This window comes from Dipodomys merriami, unplaced genomic scaffold, assembly GCF_024711535.1.
Source record: "Dipodomys merriami isolate MVZ:Mamm:240054 unplaced genomic scaffold, mDipMer1.0.p SCAF_730, whole genome shotgun sequence".
In the NCBI taxonomy this organism is placed as follows: domain Eukaryota; kingdom Metazoa; phylum Chordata; class Mammalia; order Rodentia; family Heteromyidae; genus Dipodomys; species Dipodomys merriami.
Window position 1 is genome coordinate 12501 of NW_027206325.1, and position 17500 is coordinate 30000.

The window sequence follows — 17500 nt, forward strand, 5'->3', positions numbered from 1 at the left end:
GTCTGGCTGGGGTGGGGTCTGGGGTGGGGTCTGGGGTGGGGTCTGGGGTGGGGTCTGGGGTGGGGTCTGGGGTGGGGTCTGGGGTGGGGTCTGGCTGGGGTGGGGTCTGGGGTGGGGTCTGGGGTGGGGTCTGGGGTGGGGTCTGGGGTGGGGTCTGGCTGGGGTGGGGTCTGGGGTGGGGTCTGGCTGGGGTGGGGTCTGGGGTGGGGTCTGGGGTGGGGTCTGGGGTGGGGTCTGGCTGGGGTGGGGTCTGGGGTGGGGTCTGGGGTGGGGTCTGGGGTGGGGTCTGGCTGGGGTGGGGTCTGGGGTGGGGTCTGGGGTGGGGTCTGGCTGGGGTGGGGTCTGGGGTGGGGTCTGGGGTGGGGTCTGGGGTGGGGTCTGGGGTGGGGTCTGGGGTGGGGTCTGGGGTGGGGTCTGGGGTGGGGTCTGGCTGGGGTGGGGTCTGGGGTGGGGTCTGGGCTGGGGTCTGGGGTGGGGTCTGGGGTGGGGTCTGGCTGGGGTGGGGTCTGGGGTGGGGTCTGGCTGGGGTGGGGTCTGGGGTGGGGTCTGGCTGGGGTGGGGTCTGGCTGGGGTGGGGTCTGGGGTGGGGTCTGGCTGGGGTGGGGTCTGGCTGGGGTGGGGTCTGGGGTGGGGTCTGGCTGGGGTGGGGTCTGGGGTGGGGTCTGGCTGGGGTGGGGTCTGGCTGGGGTGGGGTCTGGGGTGGGGTCTGGCTGGGGTGGGGTCTGGGGTGGGGTCTGGGGTGGGGTCTGGGGTGGGGTCTGGCTGGGGTGGGGTCTGGCTGGGGTGGGGTCTGGGGTGGGGTCTGGCTGGGGTGGGGTCTGGGGTGGGGTCTGGGGTGGGGTCTGGGGTGGGGTCTGGGGTGGGGTCTGGGGTGGGGTCTGGGGTGGGGTCTGGGGTCTGGCTGGGGTGGGGTCTGGGGTGGGGTCTGGGGTGGGGTCTGGGGTGGGGTCTGGCTGGGGTGGGGTCTGGGGTGGGGTCTGGGGTGGGGTCTGGGGTGGGGTCTGGGGTGGGGTCTGGGGTGGGGTCTGCCTGGGGTGGGGTCTGGGGTGGGGTCTGGCTGGGGTGGGGTCTGGGGTGGGGTCTGGGGTGGGGTCTGGGGTGGGGTCTGGCTGGGGTGGGGTCTGGCTGGGGTGGGGTCTGGGGTGGGGTCTGGGGTGGGGTCTGGGGTGGGGTCTGGCTGGGGTGGGGTCTGGGGTGGGGTCTGGGGTGGGGTCTGGGGTGGGGTCTGGGGTGGGGTCTGGGGTGGGGTCTGGCTGGGGTGGGGTCTGGCTGGGGTGGGGTCTGGGGTGGGGTCTGGCTGGGGTGGGGTCTGGGGTGGGGTCTGGGGTGGGGTCTGGGGTGGGGTCTGGGGTGGGGTCTGGGGTGGGGTCTGGGGTGGGGTCTGGCTGGGGTGGGGTCTGGGGTGGGGTCTGGGGTGGGGTCTGGGGTGGGGTCTGGGGTGGGGTCTGGCTGGGGTGGGGTCTGGGGTGGGGTCTGGGGTGGGGTCTGGCTGGGGTGGGGTCTGGGGTGGGGTCTGGCTGGGGTGGGGTCTGGGGTGGGGTCTGGGGTGGGGTCTGGCTGGGGTGGGGTCTGGGGTGGGGTCTGGGGTGGGGTCTGGGGTGGGGTCTGGCTGGGGTGGGGTCTGGGGTGGGGTCTGGCTGGGGTGGGGTCTGGGGTGGGGTCTGGGGTGGGGTCTGGGGTGGGGTCTGGGGTGGGGTCTGGGGTGGGGTCTGGCTGGGGTGGGGTCTGGGGTGGGGTCTGGCTGGGGTGGGGTCTGGGGTGGGGTCTGGCTGGGGTGGGGTCTGGGGTGGGGTCTGGCTGGGGTGGGGTCTGGCTGGGGTGGGGTCTGGGGTGGGGTCTGGGGTGGGGTCTGGGGTGGGGTCTGGGGTGGGGTCTGGCTGGGGTGGGGTCTGGGGTGGGGTCTGGGGTGGGGTCTGGGGTGGGGTCTGGGGTGGGGTCTGGGGTGGGGTCTGGCTGGGGTCTGGCTGGGGTGGGGTCTGGCTGGGGTGGGGTCTGGGGTGGGGTCTGGGGTGGGGTCTGGGGTGGGGTCTGGGGAGGGGTCTGGCTGGGGTGGGGTCTGGGGTGGGGTCTGGGGTGGGGTCTGGGGTGGGGTCTGGGGTGGGGGCTGGGGTGGGGTCTGGCTGGGGTGGGGTCTGGGGTGGGGTCTGGCTGGGGTGGGGTCTGGCTGGGGTGGGGTCTGGCTGGGGTGGGGTCTGGGGTGGGGTCTGGCTGGGGTGGGGTCTGGGGTGGGGTCTGGCTGGGGTGGGGTCTGGGGTGGGGTCTGGGGTGGGGTCTGGGGTGGGGTCTGGGGTGGGGTCTGGGGTGGGGTCTGGGGTGGGGTCTGGCTGGGGTGGGGTCTGGGGTGGGGTCTGGGGTGGGGTCTGGCTGGGGTGGGGTCTGGGGTGGGGTCTGGGGTGGGGTCTGGGGTGGGGTCTGGCTGGGGTGGGGTCTGGCTGGGGTGGGGTCTGGGGTGGGGTCTGGGGTGGGGTCTGGCTGGGGTGGGGTCTGGGGTGGGGTCTGGGGTGGGGTCTGGGGTGGGGTCTGGGGTGGGGTCTGGGGTGGGGTCTGGCTGGGGTGGGGTCTGGGGTGGGGTCTGGGGTGGGGTCTGGTTGGGGTGGGGTCTGGGGTGGGGTCTGGCTGGGGTGGGGTCTGGGGTGGGGTCTGGCTGGGGTGGGGTCTGGGGTGGGGTCTGGGGTGGGGTCTGGGGTGGGGTCTGGCTGGGGTCTGGCTGGGGTGGGGTCTGGGGTGGGGTCTGGGGTGGGGTCTGGGGTGGGGTCTGGGGTGGGGTCTGGCTGGGGTGGGGTCTGGGGTGGGGTCTGGGGTGGGGTCTGGCTGGGGTGGGGTCTGGCTGGGGTGGGGTCTGGGGTGGGGTCTGGGGTGGGGTCTGGGGTGGGGTCTGGGGTGGGGTCTGGGGTGGGGTCTGGGGTGGGGTCTGGCTGGGGTGGGGTCTGGCTGGGGTGGGGTCTGGGGTGGGGTCTGGGGTGGGGTCTGGGGTGGGGTCTGGGGTGGGGTCTGGGGTGGGGTCTGGGGTGGGGTCTGGCTGGGGTGGGGTCTGGCTGGGGTGGGGTCTGGGGTGGGGTCTGGGGTGGCGTCTGGGGTGGGGTCTGGGGTGGGGTCTGGCTGGGGTCTGGCTGGGGTGGGGTCTGGGGTGGGGTCTGGGGTGGGGTCTGGCTGGGGTGGGGTCTGGCTGGGGTGGGGTCTGGGGTGGGGTCTGGGGTGGGGTCTGGGGTGGGGTCTGGGGTGGGGTCTGGGGTGGGGTCTGGGGTGGGGTCTGGGGTGGGGTCTGGCTGGGGTGGGGTCTGGCTGGGGTGGGGTCTGGGGTGGGGTCTGGGGTGGGGTCTGGGGTGGGGTCTGGGGTGGGGTCTGGGGTGGGGTCTGGGGTGGGGTCTGGGGTGGGGTCTGGGGTGGGGTCTGGCTGGGGTGGGGTCTGGGGTGGGGTCTGGCTGGGGTGGGGTCTGGGGTGGGGTCTGGCTGGGGTGGGGTCTGGCTGGGGTGGGGTCTGGGGTGGGGTCTGGGGTGGGGTCTGGCTGGGGTGGGGTCTGGCTGGGGTGGGGTCTGGGGTGGGGTCTGGGGTGGGGTCTGGCTGGGGTGGGGTCTGGGGTGGGGTCTGGCTGGGGTGGGGTCTGGGGTGGGGTCTGGGGTGGGGTCTGGGGTGGGGTCTGGGGTGGGGTCTGGGGTGGGGTCTGGCTGGGGTGGGGTCTGGGGTGGGGTCTGGGGTGGGGTCTGGGGTGGGGTCTGGCTGGGGTGGGGTCTGGCTGGGGTGGGGTCTGGGGTGGGGTCTGGGGTGGGGTCTGGCTGGGGTGGGGTCTGGGGTGGGGTCTGGGGTGGGGTCTGGGGTGGGGTCTGGGGTGGGGTCTGGGGTGGGGTCTGGCTGGGGTGGGGTCTGGGGTGGGGTCTGGGGTGGGGTCTGGCTGGGGTGGGGTCTGGGGTGGGGTCTGGGGTGGGGTCTGGGGTGGGGTCTGGGGTGGGGTCTGGCTGGGGTGGGGTCTGGCTGGGGTGGGGTCTGGGGTGGGGTCTGGGGTGGGGTCTGGCTGGGGTGGGGTCTGGGGTGGGGTCTGGGGTGGGGTCTGGGGTGGGGTCTGGCTGGGGTGGGGTCTGGCTGGGGTGGGGTCTGGGGTGGGGTCTGGGGTGGGGTCTGGGGTGGGGTCTGGGGTGGGGTCTGGGGTGGGGTCTGGGGTGGGGTCTGGCTGGGGTGGGGTCTGGCTGGGGTGGGGTCTGGGGTGGGGTCTGGGGTGGGGTCTGGGGTGGGGTCTGGGGTGGGGTCTGGGGTGGGGTCTGGGGTGGGGTCTGGGGTGGGGTCTGGGGTGGGGTCTGGGGTGGGGTCTGGCTGGGGTGGGGTCTGGCTGGGGTGGGGTCTGGGGTGGGGTCTGGGGTGGGGTCTGGGGTGGGGTCTGGGGTGGGGTCTGGGGTGGGGTCTGGGGTGGGGTCTGGGGTGGGGTCTGGCTGGGGTGGGGTCTGGCTGGGGTGGGGTCTGGGGTGGGGTCTGGGGTGGGGTCTGGGGTGGGGTCTGGCTGGGGTGGGGTCTGGCTGGGGTGGGGTCTGGGGTGGGGTCTGGGGTGGGGTCTGGCTGGGGTGGGGTCTGGCTGGGGTGGGGTCTGGGGTGGGGTCTGGGGTGGGGTCTGGCTGGGGTGGGGTCTGGGGTGGGGTCTGGCTGGGGTGGGGTCTGGGGTGGGGTCTGGGGTGGGGTCTGGGGTGGGGTCTGGGGTGGGGTCTGGGGTGGGGTCTGGGGTGGGGTCTGGGGTGGGGTCTGGCTGGGGTGGGGTCTGGGGTGGGGTCTGGGGTGGGGTCTGGGGTAGGGTCTGGCTGGGGTGGGGTCTGGCTGGGGTGGGGTCTGGGGTGGGGTCTGGGGTGGGGTCTGGCTGGGGTGGGGTCTGGGGTGGGGTCTGGGGTGGGGTCTGGGGTGGGGTCTGGGGTGGGGTCTGGGGTGGGGTCTGGCTGGGGTGGGGTCTGGGGTGGGGTCTGGGGTGGGGTCTGGCTGGGGTGGGGTCTGGGGTGGGGTCTGGGGTGGGGTCTGGGGTGGGGTCTGGGGTGGGGTCTGGCTGGGGTGGGGTCTGGCTGGGGTGGGGTCTGGGGTGGGGTCTGGGGTGGGGTCTGGCTGGGGTGGGGTCTGGGGTGGGGTCTGGGGTGGGGTCTGGGGTGGGGTCTGGGGTGGGGTCTGGGGTGGGGTCTGGCTGGGGTGGGGTCTGGCTGGGGTGGGGTCTGGGGTGGGGTCTGGGGTGGGGTCTGGGGTGGGGTCTGGCTGGGGTGGGGTCTGGGGTGGGGTCTGGGGTGGGGTCTGGCTGGGGTGGGGTCTGGCTGGGGTGGGGTCTGGGGTGGGGTCTGGGGTGGGGTCTGGCTGGGGTGGGGTCTGGCTGGGGTGGGGTCTGGGGTGGGGTCTGGGGTGGGGTCTGGCTGGGGTGGGGTCTGGCTGGGGTGGGGTCTGGGGTGGGGTCTGGGGTGGGGTCTGGGGTGGGGTCTGGGGTGGGGTCTGGCTGGGGTGGGGTCTGGCTGGGGTGGGGTCTGGGGTGGGGTCTGGGGTGGGGTCTGGGGTGGGGTCTGGGGTGGGGTCTGGGGTGGGGGCTGGGGTGGGGTCTGGCTGGGGTGGGGTCTGGGGTGGGGTCTGGGGTGGGGTCTGGCTGGGGTGGGGTCTGGGGTGGGGTCTGGGGTGGGGTCTGGCTGGGGTGGGGTCTGGCTGGGGTGGGGTCTGGGGTGGGGTGGGGTCTGGGGTGGGGTCTGGCTGGGGTGGGGTCTGGGGTGGGGTCTGGGGTGGGGTCTGGCTGGGGTGGGGTCTGGGGTGGGGTCTGGGGTGGGGTCTGGGGTGGGGTCTGGGGTGGGGTCTGGGGTGGGGTCTGGGGTGGGGGCTGGGGTGGGGTCTGGCTGGGGTGGGGTCTGGGGTGGGGTCTGGGGTGGGGTCTGGCTGGGGTGGGGTCTGGGGTGGGGTCTGGGGTGGGGTCTGGCTGGGGTGGGGTCTGGCTGGGGTGGGGTCTGGGGTGGGGTGGGGTCTGGGGTGGGGTCTGGCTGGGGTGGGGTCTGGGGTGGGGTCTGGGGTGGGGTCTGGCTGGGGTGGGGTCTGGGGTGGGGTCTGGCTGGGGTGGGGTCTGGCTGGGGTGGGGTCTGGCTGGGGTGGGGTCTGGGGTGGGGTCTGGGGTGGGGTCTGGGGTGGGGTCTGGGGTGGGGTCTGGGGTGGGGTCTGGGGTGGGGTCTGGGGTGGGGTCTGGCTGGGGTGGGGTCTGGGGTGGGGTCTGGGGTGGGGTCTGGGGTGGGGTCTGGGGTGGGGTCTGGCTGGGGTGGGGTCTGGCTGGGCTGGGGTCGGGGGTCAGGGGTCAGGGGTCGTCTGCACCTGTCTGGGGGTCTGATCTGTGGCTTTAGGCCTCGCTGTCTGCGCCTCACTGCGCTCACTTCCGCTCTGACAGCAAGCCCCGCCCCCAGAACGCTGACTTCCGGTCTCTGGTCCCGCCCACACACACTCCACCCCCACGCACGCTCACTTCCGGTCTCTCCACCCGCCCACCTGCACGCTATGACACCGCCACGCTCACTTCCCGTCTGCAGCCCCGCCCACACACACGCCATGCCACCGTCATGCTCACTTCCGGTCTCTCGTCCCACCCACACGCAGGCTATGCCATCGCCACGCTCACTTCCGGTCTCCAGCCCCGCCCACCTACACGCTACGCCATCGCCACGCTTACTTCCGGTCTCAAACCACGCCCACACGCATGCTATGCCACTGCCACGCTCACTTCCGGTCTCTCCACCCGCCCACACGCACGCTACCCCATCGCCATGCTTACTTCCGGTCTCTGGTCCCGCCCACACACACACTCCACCCCCACGCACGCTCACTTCCGGTCTCAAACCACGCCCACCTACACGCTACGCCATCGCCACGCTTACTTCCGGTCTCCAGCCCCGCCCACACGCACGCTATGCAGCCCACACGCTCACTTCCGGTCGCAAACCACGACCACATACACGCTACGCCATCGCCACGCTTACTTCCGGTCTCTCGTCCCGCCCACACGCACGCTACGCCTTTGCCACGCTTACTTCCGGTCTCCAGCCCCGCCCACACGCACGCCATGCAGCCCCCACGCTCACTTCCGGTCTCTCCACCCGCCCACATACACGCTACGCCATCGCCATACTTACTTCCGGTCTCCAGCCCCGCCCACACGCACGCTATGCAGCCCCCACGCTCACTTCCGGTCTCCAGCCCCGCCCACCTACCCCCTACGCCATCTCCAAGCTCACTTCCGGTCGCCAGCCCCGCCCACCTGCACGCTATGCCATCGCCACGCTCACTTCCGGTCTCCAGCCCCGCCCACCTACACGCTACGCCATCGCCACGGTTACTTCCGGTCTTCAGTCCCGCCCACACGCACGCGATGACACCGCCACGCTCACTTCCGGTCTGTAGCCCAGTTCTGATATTCTGCACAAGCCCCGGAACTGAACGCTTGGAAGCCAGGCCACGCCCCACCCCTCTGCAAAGGACGCGCCCCGCCCCCCTGCACAGGCCACGCCCCACTGCACAGGCCACGCCCCACTGCACAGGCCACGCCCCACTGCACAGGCCACGCCCCAGCCCTCTGCAAAGGACCAGTCCCGCCCCGCAGCACAGGCCACGCCCCACTGCACAGGCCACGCCCCACCCCTCTGCAAAGGACCAGCCCCGCCCCCCTGCACAGGCCACGCCCCAGCACTCTGCAAAGACCCGCCCTGCTGCACAGGCCACGCCCCACTGCACAGGCCACGCCCCACTTACCACTAGCAGCCACTGGCCTTGGGAGGGGCGGGGCCTGTGGAGCTCCTAGGCCTGGGGTCAGGGTCTAGGCCTGGGGTCAGGGTCTAGGCCTGGGGTCAGGGTCTAGGCCTGGGGTCAGGGTCTGCTAGGCCTAGGGTCAGGGTCTAGGCCTGGGGTCAGGGTCTAGGCCTGGGGTCAGGGTCTAGGCCTGGGGTCAGGGTCTGCTAGGCCTAGGGTCAGGGTCTAGGCCTGGGGTCAGGGTCTAGGCCTGGGGTCAGGGTCTAGGCCTGGGGTCAGGGTCTGCTAGGCCTGGGGTCAGGGTCTTCTGGGCCTGGGGTCAGGGTCTAGGCCTGGGGTCAGGGTCTGCTAGGCCTGGGGTCAGGGTCTTCTGGGCCTGGGGTCAGGGTCTAGGCCTGGGGTCAGGGTCTAGGCCTGGGGTCAGGGTCTGCTAGGCCTGGGGTCAGGGTCTTCTGGGCCTGGGGTCAGGGTCTGCTAGGCCTGGGGTCAGGGTCTGCTAGGCCTGGGGTCAGGGTCTTCTGGGCCTGGGGTCAGGGTCTGCTAGGCCTGGGGTCAGGGGTGTCTGGGGTCAGGGTCTAGTCTTGGGGTCAGGGTCTAGGCCTGGGGTCAGGGTCTAGGCCTGGGGTCAGGGTCTGCTAGGCCTGGGGTCAGGGGTGTCTGGGGTCAGGTCTCTCTGGGGTCAGGGGTGTCTGGGGTCAGAGGTGTCTGGGGTCAGGGGGTCAGGGGTGTTTGGGGTCAGGTCTCTCTGGGGTCAGGGGTGTCTGGAGTCAGGGGGTCACAGGTGTCTGGGGTCATGGGTGTCTGGGGTCAGGTCTCTCTGGGGTCAGGGGTGTCTGGGGTCAGGGGTCAGGGGTCAGGGTCTGGGTTTCATTCTTGTTCCTCTTCTGAGGCCTTGGCCCAGGCCCTGGACACCTGCACAGCACTGTTGGCTCCCAGCCTGGCCCAAGGGTGCTGGGCGCTGAGTCCCCCTGGGCCTGGAGGTGCTGGGCGCTGAGTCCCCCTGGGCCTGGAGGTGCTGGGCGCTGAGTCCCCCTGGGCCTGGAGGTGCTGGGCGCTGAGTCCCCCTGGGCCTGGAGGTGCTGGGCGCTGAGTCCCCCTGGGCCTGGAGGTGCTGGGTGCTGAGTCCCCCTGGGCCTGGAGGTGCTGGGCGCTGAGTCCCCCCGGGCCTGGAGGTGCTGGGCGCTGAGTCCCCCTGGGCCTGGAGGTGCTGGATGCTGAGTCCCCCTGGGCCTGGAGGTCCTGGGCGCTGAGTCCCCCTGGGCCTGAAGGTACTGGGTGCTGAGTCCCCCTGGGCCTGGAGGTGCTGGGTGCTGAGTCCCCCCGGGCCTGGAGGTGCTGGGCGCTGAGTCCCCCTGGGCCTGAAGGTACTGGGCGCTGAGTCCCCCCGGGCCTGGAGGTGCTGGGCGCTGAGTCCCCCTGGGCCTGGAGGTGCTGGGCGCTGAGTCCCCCTGGGCCTGGAGGTGCTGGGTGCTGAGTCCCCCCGGGCCTGGAGGTGCTGGGCGCTGATTCCCCCTGGGCCTGGAGGTGCTGGGCGCTGAGTCCCCCTGGGCCTGGAGGTGCTGGGTGCTGAGTCCCCCTGGGCCTGGAGGTGCTGGGTGCTGAGTCCCCCTGGGCCTGGAGGTGCTGGGTGCTGAGTCCCCCTGGGCCTGGAGGTGCTGGGTGCTGAGTCCCCCTGGGCCTGGAGGTGCTGAGCGCTGAGTCCCCTGGCCCAGGGGTGCTGGGCGCTGAGTCCTCCTGGGCATGGAGGTGCTGGACGCTGAGTCCTCCTCCTCCTCCCCCCCCCATCAGTCTGGTCAGGTGACCTCTGTGCACAGTGAATCTGGGATGGGAGGGGCTATTATGGGATGGGATGGGAATATTATGGGCTGAGAGAGGAGAAGAGGGGATATTATGGGATGGAAGATGATGGGATGGGGATATTATGGGATAGGATGGGATGGGGAGGGGCTATTATGGGATGGGATGGGAATATTATGGGCTGAGAGAGGAGAAGAGGGGATATTATGGGATGGGATGGGGGATGGAGATATTATGGGATGGGATGGGGGTATTATGGGATGGGGATATTATGGGATGGGATGGGGATATTATGGGATGGGAAGGGGATATTATGGGCTGGGGATATTATGGGATGGGAGGGTGGAGTTATTATGGGATGGGATGGGGATATTATGGGATGGGAAGTCCTCCCCGTGCTCCTGGTGCTCCCATAATAATAACCCCATCCCATCCCATAATAACCCCGTGGCATCCCATAATATCCCCATGGATTCCCATAATATCCCCATCCCATAATATCCCCATCCCATCCCATAATAACCCCATCCCATAATAAATATCCCCATCCCATCCCATAATAACCCCATCCCATAATGACCGCATCCATCCCATAATAACGCCGTGGCATCCCATAATACCCCCATCCCATCCCATAATATCTCCATCCCCCATAATATCCCCATCCCATAATATCCCCTTCACATCCCCTAATAGCCCCATCCCATAATAGATTCATCTCATAATAGACCCATCCCATAATATCCCCTTCACATCCCATCATGGACCCATCCCATAATAGACCTATCCCAACCCATAATATCCCCATCCCATAATATCCCCTTCACATCTCATCATGGACCCATCCCATAATAGACCTATCCCAACTCATAATAACCCCATCCCATAATATCCCCATGGCATCCCATAATATCCCCATCCCATCCCATAATATCCCCAACCCATCCCATAATATCCCCATCCCATAATATCCCCATCCCATAATGGACCCATCCCATAATATCCCCATCCCATAATATCCCCTTCACATCCCATCATGGACCCATCCCATAATAGACCTATCCCAACCCATAATATCCCCATCCTATAATATCCCCATCCCATAATATCCCCATCGATAATATCCCCTTCACATCCCATAATGGACCCATCCCAGAATAGACCCATCCCAACCCATAATATCCCCATCCCATAATATCCCCATGGCATCCCATAATATCCACAACCCATCCAATAATATCCCCATCCCATAATATCACCAACCCATCCCTACCATAGCCCATAATATCCCCTTCACATCCCATAATAGCCCCATCCCATAATATCCCCATCCCATATCCCCATCCCATAATATCCCCTTCACATCCCCTAATAGCCCCATCCCATAATAGACTCATCTCATAATAGACCCATGCCATCCCATAATATCCCCATCCCATCCCATAATAACCCCATCCCATAATATCCCCATGGCATCCCATAATATCCCCAACCCATCCAATAATATCCCCATCCCATAATATCCCCTTCACATCCCCTAATAGCCCCATCCCATAATAGACTCATCTCATAATAGACCCATCCCATAATATCCCCTTCACATCCCATCATGGACCCATCCCATAATAGACCTATCCCAACCCATAATATCCCCATCCCATAATATCCCCATCCCCTATCCCCATCCCATAATATCCCCTTCACGTCTCATCATGGACCCATCCCATAATAGACCCATCCCAACTCATAATAACCCCATCCCATAATATCCCCATGGCATCCCATAATATCCCCAACCCATCCAATAATATCCCCATCCCATAATATCCCCTTCACATCCCCTAATAGCCCCATCCCATAATAGACTCATCTCATAATAGACCCATCCCATAATATCCCCTTCACATCCCATCATGGACCCATCCCATAATAGACCTATCCCAACCCATAATATCCCCATCCCATAATATCCACGCGGGTCGCACGGGCCGCAGAGCTCTCACCCAATCAGCTCCTCCAGGCAGGCCGAGTCCCCGCCCACCCAATCAGCGCCTCCTCCGGGAACCCGCCCCCGCGCTGCCGCCCAATCAGCGCCTCCGCGCGGCCCGACGCCCCGCCCACGGGCCCTGACTCCCGCGCAGTCGCACCCGTCCCGGAAGTCCCGCCCTGCCGGAAGTCCGCCAGGGCCGGCTGCGTGGCGCCGCTCTGCGTCCTCCTCCTGCGGCTCCCGGAAGTCCGCGGCCGGCGGCGGCGCGTGCGCGCGCAAGGCATGCCGGGCTGGGCGGAAGCCCTGGGGCCGAGGCGCGCGCGGAGCCGGCTCGCAGGGCCCACACGCCGACTGCGCAGGCGCGCGCCTCAGGCCGCGGCCGTAGGGCTGCGCACGGGTGACGTCAGGGGGCGGGGCTGCGGCTGGAGCGCCAGGAGGCGGAACGCGGCTTCTGATTGGCCGCCGTCCCTCAGGGCTGGGGAACGAGGCTCGCAGTCGTGGTGGGCGGGGCCTGGGGGAGCCAGGGGGCGGGGCGCGGCTTCTGATTGGCCGCTCTCACGTGGGGTGGGGGCGTGAGGCTCGCCGCCGTGGTGGGCGGGGCCTGGGGGGCGGAACGCGGCTTCTGATTGGCCGCCGTCCCTCAGGGCTGGGGAACGAGGCTCGCAGCCGTGGTGGGCGGGGCCTGGGGGGCGGAACGCGGCTTCTGATTGGCCGCCGTCCCTCAGGGCTGGGGAACGAGGCTCGCAGCCGTGGTGGGTGGGGCCTGGGGGAGCCAGGGGGCGGGGCCTGGGTGGGCGGGGCTTGTGATTCAATCCAGGCCGCTCATTGGCCTCGGTGGTGGCCGTGGGCGGGACTTGGGGCCCAGCGCGGCCTGTGATTGGCCCTGGGACCCCGGGGGGCGGGGCCTGTGACCGGAAGTGCCCTCCCGCGCCTCCCCCCGAGGTCAGGACGGCGGATTTGAGAATAAATACAAATTTATCGGGGTGCACACACACACTGGGGGGTGGGGCGCGCGCCCCGCACGCGGTGCATGACGGGCAGGTCCGGGTCAGAGGTCATCAGGGCGGCTCGTCCTCCGCGAACTCGTATACAGCCGCCGCGGCCCCGGGGCTGGCCGCCGCCGCCTCCCACCTGCGGGGGGCGCCGCGGGGTCGTGACCTCCGACCCCCGCCGCCCCCGATCGCGCATCCGGGTCCCCCCCGCGCCGCTTACCCGTCGTCCTCCGCGGCCAGCAGCGCGTCGTACTCCTCGGCGGCGTAGCGCTCCCAGTCGGACGGCTCGGCCGCGCTCTCCTGGGGGGGGGGGGGGGTCGGGTCAGGGGTCGCGGGGTCGGGGGTCACGGCGGGGGCGGGGTCGGGGGTCACGCACCCGCAGCAGCCAGGCCTGCTCGCGCTGCTCGCGGTCCAGGTACTTCTCCAGGTTGAAGAAGGTGTCGAAGAACACGGGCGCCAGCTGGCAGCGCTTCAGGTCCCGCAGCGTGATGCGCCCTGCGCGCCAAAACGGCGCCAAAACGGCCGGAAATGAGCGGGAAAGGGCCCGCGGTGCGGCCCAGCCAATCACAGCGCGCGCGGAGCAAGGGACAGCCAATCACAGCGCGCGGGGGGCGGGCGGAGCGCAGGGCCCGGGGGCGTGGCTACGCGCAGGGCCCGGGGGCGTGGCTACGCGCTGAGCACGGGGGCGTGGCTACCCGCGGGCCTGGACAGCCAGTCACAGAGGGCGTGGGCGTGGCTACCCGCGGGCCTGGCCGTCCAATCCCACACCGTGTGGGCGTGGCCACCCCACCCCAGGCCTGGGATGCCTGTGGCCGCCCCAGGCGAGGTCGGGTGGGCGTGGCCTGCCTTCCCAGAGCGCAGAGTGGGCGTGGCCACCCCAGCACAGCGCGGGGGCGTGTCCTAGAGGATCCCAGTCAGCCGTGGGCGTGGCTACGCGCCCGGGGTCGGGGCGGGGCGGCCAATCCCAGCCTGGGGGCGTGTCCTAGAGGATCCCAGCCAGCCGTGGGCGTGGCTACGTGCCCGGGGGCGTGTCTGGGAAGCCAATCCCAGCCTGGGGGCGTGTCCTAGAGTATACCAGCCAACTGTGGGCGTGGCTAGGCGCCCGGGGGCGTGTCTGGGCGGCCAATCAGAGCCCGGGGGCGTGTCCTAGAGTATCCCAGCCAACTGTGGGCGTGGCTAGGCGCCCGGGGGCGTGTCTGGGCGGCCAATCCCAGCCTGGGGGCGTGTCCAAGAGTATCCCAGCCAGCTGTGGGCGTGGCTAGGCGCCCTGGGGCGGGTCTGGGCGGCCAATCCCAGCCCGGGGGCGGGTCTGGGCGGGGCTGGGCGGCCTATCCCAGCCTGGGGGCGGGTCTAGGCGTGTCTGGGAGGCCAATCGGAGCCCGGGGGCGGGTCTGGGCGGGTCTGGGCGGCCAATCGGAGCCGGGGGCGGGTCTGGGTGGGTCTGGGCGGCCAATCCCAGCCCGGGGCCTGTCCTAGAGTATCCCTGGCAGCTGTGGGCGTGGCTAGTCGCCCGGGGGCGGGTCTGGGCGGGTCTGGGCGGCCAATCGGAGCCCGGGGGCGGGCCAGGCCGGCCCATCCGCGCTCGGGGCTCACCGGGCGTGCGCGGCTGCACCAGGTCCAGCATCTGGCAGAGGCAGTCGTGGAAGGGCAGCGGGTCGAGGCCGAGCGCGCGCAGCCGGCGGCGCTGCTCGGCGTAGAAGAACTCGAGCTCGAACATGGAGAGCACGCCGTCGCCGTCCAGGTCCATGCAGCGGAACCAGTACTCGATGCTGCGCGGGGCAGGGCGGGAAGCGATCAGGGGGGCGGGGCCGCGCGCGGGGCATCACGGGAAGCGATCGGGGGGGGCGGGGGGGCGGGGCCGCGCGCGGGGCAGGGCGGGAAGGGCGCGGCCTACCTGGTGGGCGAGCGCTTGTCCTCCTCGGAGATGAGGAACCACACGAAGTCGGCGTAGCTCAGCTTCCCGCCCTGCGCCGCGCGCCGGCCCCTGCGGGGGAGAGGGCGGGGCCTGGGGCAGGGGCGGGGCCAGAGCGGGGGCGGGGCCTGGGGCAGGGGCGGGGCCTCTGCAAGGAGCAGAGCGGCCAGGGGCGCGGGGGCGTGGCCAGCGGGCAGGGGGCGTGGCCTATGCTAGGCGCAGAGCGGCCAGGGGCGCGGGGGCGTGGCCAGGGACGCGGGGGCGTGGCCAGGGACGCGGGGGCGTGGCCAGGGGGACGGGGGCGTGTCCAGGGACGTGGGGGCGTTGCCTGGGGCATGGGCAGAGCGGCCAGGGACGCGGGGGCGTGGCCTGCGGGCAGGGGGCGTGGCCTGTACTAGCAGGAGAGCGGCCAGGGACGCGGGGGCGTGGCCAGGGACGCGGGGGCGTGGCCTGGAGCGCGGGGGCGTGGCCTGGGACAGGGGCAGAGCGGCCAGAACGCGGGGGCGTGGCCTGCGGGCAGGGGGCGTGGCCTGTACTAGCAGGAGAGCGGCCAGGGACGCGGGGGCGTGGCCAGGGACGCGGGGGCGTGGCCAGCGGGTAGGGGGCATGGCCTGGGGCAGGGGCAGAGCGGCCAGGGACGCGGGGGCGTGGCCAGGAGCGCGGGGGCGTGGCCAGGAGCGCGGGGGCGTGGCCTGGCGGGGGTGTGGGCGTGGCCTGGTGGGTGTGGGCGTGGCCTGGCGGGCGTGGGCGTGGCCTGGCGGGTGTGGGCGTGGCCTGGTGTCTGTGGACGTGGTCTGGCGGGTGTGGGCGTGGCCTGGACGCTTCCCGGCCGCGGGGGCGTGGCCTGGGCGCCTTCTGGGGGTGTGGGCGTGGCCTAGCTGGTGTGGGCGTGGCCTGGGCGCCTTCTAGCGGGTGTGGGCGTGGCCTGGTGGGTGTGGGCGTGGCCTGGGCGCCTTCTGGCGGTTGTGGGCGTGGCCTGGACGCCTTTCTGGCGGGTGTGGGCGTGGCCTGGTGGGTGTGGGCGTGGCCTGGGCGCCTTCTGGCGGGTGTGGGCATGGCCTGGCGGGTGTGGGCGTGGCCTGGTGGGTGTGGGCGTGGCCTGGGCGCCTTCTGGCGGGTGTGGGCGTGGCCTGGCGGGTGTGGGCGTGGCCTGGTGGGTGTGGGCGTGGCCTGGGCGCCTTCTGGCGGGTGTGGGCGTGGCCTGGTGGGTGTGGGCGTGGCCTGGGCGCCTTCTGGCGGGCGTGGGCGTGGCCTGGCGGGTGTGGGCGTGGCCTGGCGGGTGTGGGCGTGGCCTGGCGGGTGTGGGCGTGGCCTGGCGGGTGTGGGCGTGGCCTGGCGGGTGTGGGCGTGGCCTGGGCGCCTTCTGGCGGGTGTGGGCGTGGCCTGGCGGGTGTGTGCGTGGCCTGGCGGGTGTGGGCGTGGCCTGGGGCTCCCCGGCCGTTGTGGGCGTGGCCGGGGTGGGCGTGGCCGGGGTGGGCGTGGCCTACCGTGTGACGGCGCCAGAGAAGATCCTGTCGATCATCCTGGTGGAGATGGCTGCGGGGACGCGCAAGGAAGGCCGCGGGTGACCAGGCCGCCCTGCGACCCCCGACCCCGCCATGACCCCCCCGACCCCGCCATGACCCCTGACCCCGCCATGACCCCCCCGACCCCGCCATGACCCCCCCGACCCCGACATGACCCCCGACCCCGCCATGACCCCCGACCCCGCCATGACCCCCGACCCTGCCATGACCCCCCGACCCCGCCATGACCCCCCGACCCCGCCATGACCCCCTGACCCCGCCATGACCCCCCCGACCCCGCCATGACCCCCCCGACCCCGCCATGACCCCCCCGACCCCGACATGACCCCCGACCCCGCCATGACCCCCGACCCCGCCATGACCCCCGACCCTGCCATGACCCCCGACACCGCCATGACCCCCCCGACCCCGCCATGACCCCCCGACCCCGCCATGACCCCCTGACCCCGCCATGACCCCCCCGACCCCGCCATGACCCCCCGACCCCGCCATGACCCCCTGACCCCGCCATGACCCCCCCGACCCCGCCATGACCCCACAAACCCCACCATGACCCCTGACCCCGCCATGACCCCTGACCCCGCCATGACCCCTGACCCCGCCATGACCTCCCCGAACCCCGCCATGACCCTACAAACCCCGCCATGACCCCCTGACCCCGCCATGTGACCCCCGACCCCGCCATGACCCCCCCTGACCCCGCCATGACCACTAACCCCGCCATGTAACCCCTAACCCCGACGTGTGACCCCTGACCCCGCCATGTAACCCCTAACACCGCCATGACCCCCCCTAACCCCGCCATGTACTCCCTGACCCCGCCATGTGACCCCTAACCCCGTGTGACCCCCCTAACCCCGCTGAGTGACCCCTGACCCTGCTCTGTGACCCCTAACCCCGCCATGAACCCGCTGACCGTGCCATGTGACCCCTAACCCCACCATGTGACCCCTAACCCCACCATGTGACCCCTAACCCCACCATGTGACCCCTAATCCATCCATGTGACCCCTAACCCTGCCATGACCCCCTAATCCCACCATAACCCCCTAATCCTATCATGGTCCCCCCAAGGCCCCCCCATGCCTGCCATGTGCCCCCTAATCTTACCATGTGTCCCTAATGGCCTGCATGACCCCCCCACGGCCCCCATGACCCCCGACCCCAGTCCCCATGACCCCCGACCCCGGTCCCCCCTACACACACACACCGTGGTCGGCGTGGCGGGCCAGGTCGCGCGCGTCGATGAGCAGGTCGTGGTCGGTGTCCAGCTCCCAGAACTTGCAGTAGATGACGTAGAAGTGCTCGTAGGAGAAGAACTCGGTCAGCTGGTTGATGTCCGGCTCCTCCTCCAGCAGCGCCACGTTCTGCCCGGACCAGAAAAGACCAAAAGTCCAGCTCAGGGTCTGTCCATCCATCCTTCCATCCATCCATCCATCCACCCACACATCCATACAAACATCCATCCACCCATCCATCCACCAATCCACCCATCCATCCATCCATCCACCCATCCATCCACCCATCCATCCACCCATCCATCCATCCATCCACCCATCCATC

General features: G+C 70.2%; 1 protein-coding gene across 1 annotated transcript in view; it reads right to left on the reverse strand.

Moving 5' to 3' along the window:
- Nucleotides 1–12463: 12463 nt before the first annotated feature.
- LOC138818300 (serine/threonine-protein phosphatase 2A regulatory subunit B'' subunit beta-like) overlaps nucleotides 12464–17500 on the reverse strand; it is a 17245-nt gene continuing 12208 nt past the window's right edge. Inside the window, exons 7-13 of the mRNA XM_070009284.1 lie at nucleotides 17148–17304; nucleotides 15899–15947; nucleotides 14394–14483; nucleotides 14093–14268; nucleotides 12876–12994; nucleotides 12720–12799; nucleotides 12464–12638 (exon numbers count right to left, since the gene is read on the reverse strand). Of these exons, the coding sequence (XP_069865385.1) occupies nucleotides 12566–12638; nucleotides 12720–12799; nucleotides 12876–12994; nucleotides 14093–14268; nucleotides 14394–14483; nucleotides 15899–15947; nucleotides 17148–17304 (744 nt within the window). The 3' untranslated portion in view covers nucleotides 12464–12565. The remainder of the gene's footprint in view (nucleotides 12639–12719; nucleotides 12800–12875; nucleotides 12995–14092; nucleotides 14269–14393; nucleotides 14484–15898; nucleotides 15948–17147; nucleotides 17305–17500) is intronic.